At 41.0% G+C, this 2,640-nt stretch overlaps 1 protein-coding gene across 1 annotated transcript in view; it reads left to right on the top strand.

Moving 5' to 3' along the window:
- The window catches only part of WNK3 (WNK lysine deficient protein kinase 3), a 173,585-nt gene that overhangs the window by 121,641 nt on the left and 49,304 nt on the right, over positions 1 to 2,640 (top strand). Inside the window, exons 16-17 of the mRNA XM_011946574.1 lie at positions 858 to 995; positions 1,357 to 2,294. Of these exons, the coding sequence (XP_011801964.1) occupies positions 858 to 995; positions 1,357 to 2,294 (1,076 nt within the window). The remainder of the gene's footprint in view (positions 1 to 857; positions 996 to 1,356; positions 2,295 to 2,640) is intronic.

The raw sequence follows: 2,640 nt of genomic DNA, 5'->3' as shown, positions 1-2,640 counted from the left end.
TTAGCCAGGATGGTCTCGATCTCCTGACCTCGTGATCCGCCCATCTCGGCCTCCCAAAGTGCTGGGATTACAAGCTTAAGCCACCGCGCCCGGCCCTCTGATGACTTTATCTTTCCATTCTTCTCAGTTCTGGTCATGGGTATATTAAAGAGTGTCTGGGAGGGGGATAAGAGCCATAGACAAATGAGCACCCCTGAAGAAATTATAGGAACATAAAGAAGCAAAAGGTGGTGTGGGAGTAATAGAAGTAGATACCATTATCCTGAAATTTAGTTTGACTGTGTTATGATGCAGAGTCCTCCTATATCTTATTTTTCTGGTTAGCCAAGATCTGAGTAGGTTTCTGACTAACAAAGTTGGGTAAAGTTTAAAAGAGAATTACTTATTTGAGTACGTTTACAAAGTAGCAGTTAAGATGTAGGGTTTTATTTTACTTTATTTTTAAAAATGTCATACAGTAAAACTGATTCCTTTTTCTTTTGGTGTACACTTCTGTAAATTTTAATACATACATAGATTTATGTAAGCACTATCATAATCAGGATACAGAATAGGAGATATAGGTTTTAATGGGAAAAGTGCTGTCAGTTTTTCAAAGAGTACCCTGTTTCTAATTGCTATTGATGCAATATTTGTTTCAGTAGAATCTAAAATCCTTCTCTAAAGATATTGTGTGCTTAGTACTTTAGACTTTTTGTCAGTATTGAGAGGGCTGGTCTTGTCAATTATGTATATTCTAGTACTATTAGAAATGGAGATACAAGACAAATTGTTTATTTAACCTGGCTTCTTCAGTCAATAAGGTAAATAAATTGAAAATCGCTTAGCATATTTTTTTTTGCTAATTATTTCTGCAGATGAATCTGCTCCTCAGTCATCCCCGGTTGGTCGGTGGCGATTCTGTATCAATCAGACGATAAGAAACCGTGAGACTCAGTCTCCTCCTTCTCTTCAGCATTCCATGTCTTCGGTTCCTGGCCTACATCCACTTCCTAGTAAGCTTTTCTTCTCTGCCAGCTTTGTCCAGACTCAAAGGATGGGATGCAAAATACATATGATATCTTTAACTGGTTTCCATGGGAATTTTATGCTTATGAGAATTTTCATAAGCTTTTTTGAAGACATTAATATTAGGATACAACTTAAGCCATTTCCTATTTAATATTTATGAGAAAAAAGGAAAATATTATTTTCCTTGCCAGGTTGAATTCTGTGTGTTTTGAGTCTTATTTACAAGAGTACTTTCACACAGGTTCTCATTTGCCCCTTTCTCCTCCTGTTCCTTTTGACATAGGGCACTAGTCTATGCTTTGTACTTATCAGTACGTGCTTAGCCATTCTTTATTATTGTTCCAGGTCCAAAAAACACAAGTAATAAGGAGATACCACGGGACACACTGCTCACTATAGAAAATAATCCATGCCACCGTGTACTTTTCACCTCCAAATCAGAACACAAGGATGTGGTTGATGGTAAGATTTCTGAATGTGCTAGTGTAGAAACCAAGCAGCCAGCTATACTTTATCAAGTGGAAGATAACAGGCAGATAATGGCACCAGTTACTAATAGTTCCAGTTACTCTACTACTTCAGTTCATGCAGTTCGAGCTGAATGTGAGGGACTCACCAAACAAGCAAGCATATTCACACCTGTGTATCCATGTCACCAAACTGCCAGTCAGGCTGATGCACTTATGTCCCATCCTGGCGAATCAACTCAGACCGCTGGTAACTCTCTTACAACTCTGGCATTTGATCAGAAGCCTCAAACCTTATCAGTACAGCAGCCAGCTATGGATGCAGAGTTTATTTCCCAAGAAGGAGAAACTACAGTGAACACTGAAGCAAGTTCTCCAAAGACAGTCATTCCCACTCAGACCCCTGGCCTTGAACCAACTACCCTTCAACCCACTACTGTCCTGGAATCGGATGGAGAAAGACCTCCAAAACTGGAGTTTGCAGACAACCGAATTAAAACTCTGGATGAAAAATTAAGAAACTTGCTCTATCAGGAGCACAGCATCTCTAGCATCTATCCCGAGAGTCAGAAGGATACCCAAAGCATAGACTCTCCATTTTCTTCCTCTGCTGAAGATACCCTCTCCTGTCCAGTGACAGAAGTCATAGCCATCAGTCACTGTGGAATTCAAGATAGCCCTGTACAATCCCCTAATTTCCAACAGACAGGCTCTAAGCTTCTGTCCAATGTGGCTGCAAGTCAGCCTGCTAATATATCAGTGTTCAAAAGGGACCTGAATGTGATAACTTCTGTACCCAGCGAATTGTGTTTACATGTAAGTATCATTCTTTCTAACCAATTCCTTACTCGTTGCTTATTGTTTTAAAGAAATGCTTTCTCTTCTAACATTCTGTCCTTTGAAATGAAATGGTCTATGTCACAAGATTCTGAGGTCACAGGTATTTAAGAAGGCCATGACTCGGCCGGGCGCGGTGGCTCAAGCCTGTAATCCCAGCACTTTGGGAGGCCGAGACGGGCGGATCACAAAGGTCAGGAGATCAAGACCATCCTGGCTAACCTGGTGAAACCCCGTCTCTACTAAATAATACAAAAAACTAGCCGGGCGAGGTGGCAGGCGCCTGTAGTCCCAGCTACTCGGGAGGCTGAGGCAGGAGAATGGC

The sequence above is a fragment of the Colobus angolensis genome, unplaced genomic scaffold (assembly GCF_000951035.1).
Source record: "Colobus angolensis palliatus isolate OR3802 unplaced genomic scaffold, Cang.pa_1.0 Scaffold250, whole genome shotgun sequence".
Lineage (NCBI taxonomy): Eukaryota > Metazoa > Chordata > Mammalia > Primates > Cercopithecidae > Colobus > Colobus angolensis.
The sequence above is the reverse complement of the archived record's forward strand: the minus strand, read 5'-3'. Positions and strand labels throughout refer to the sequence as shown.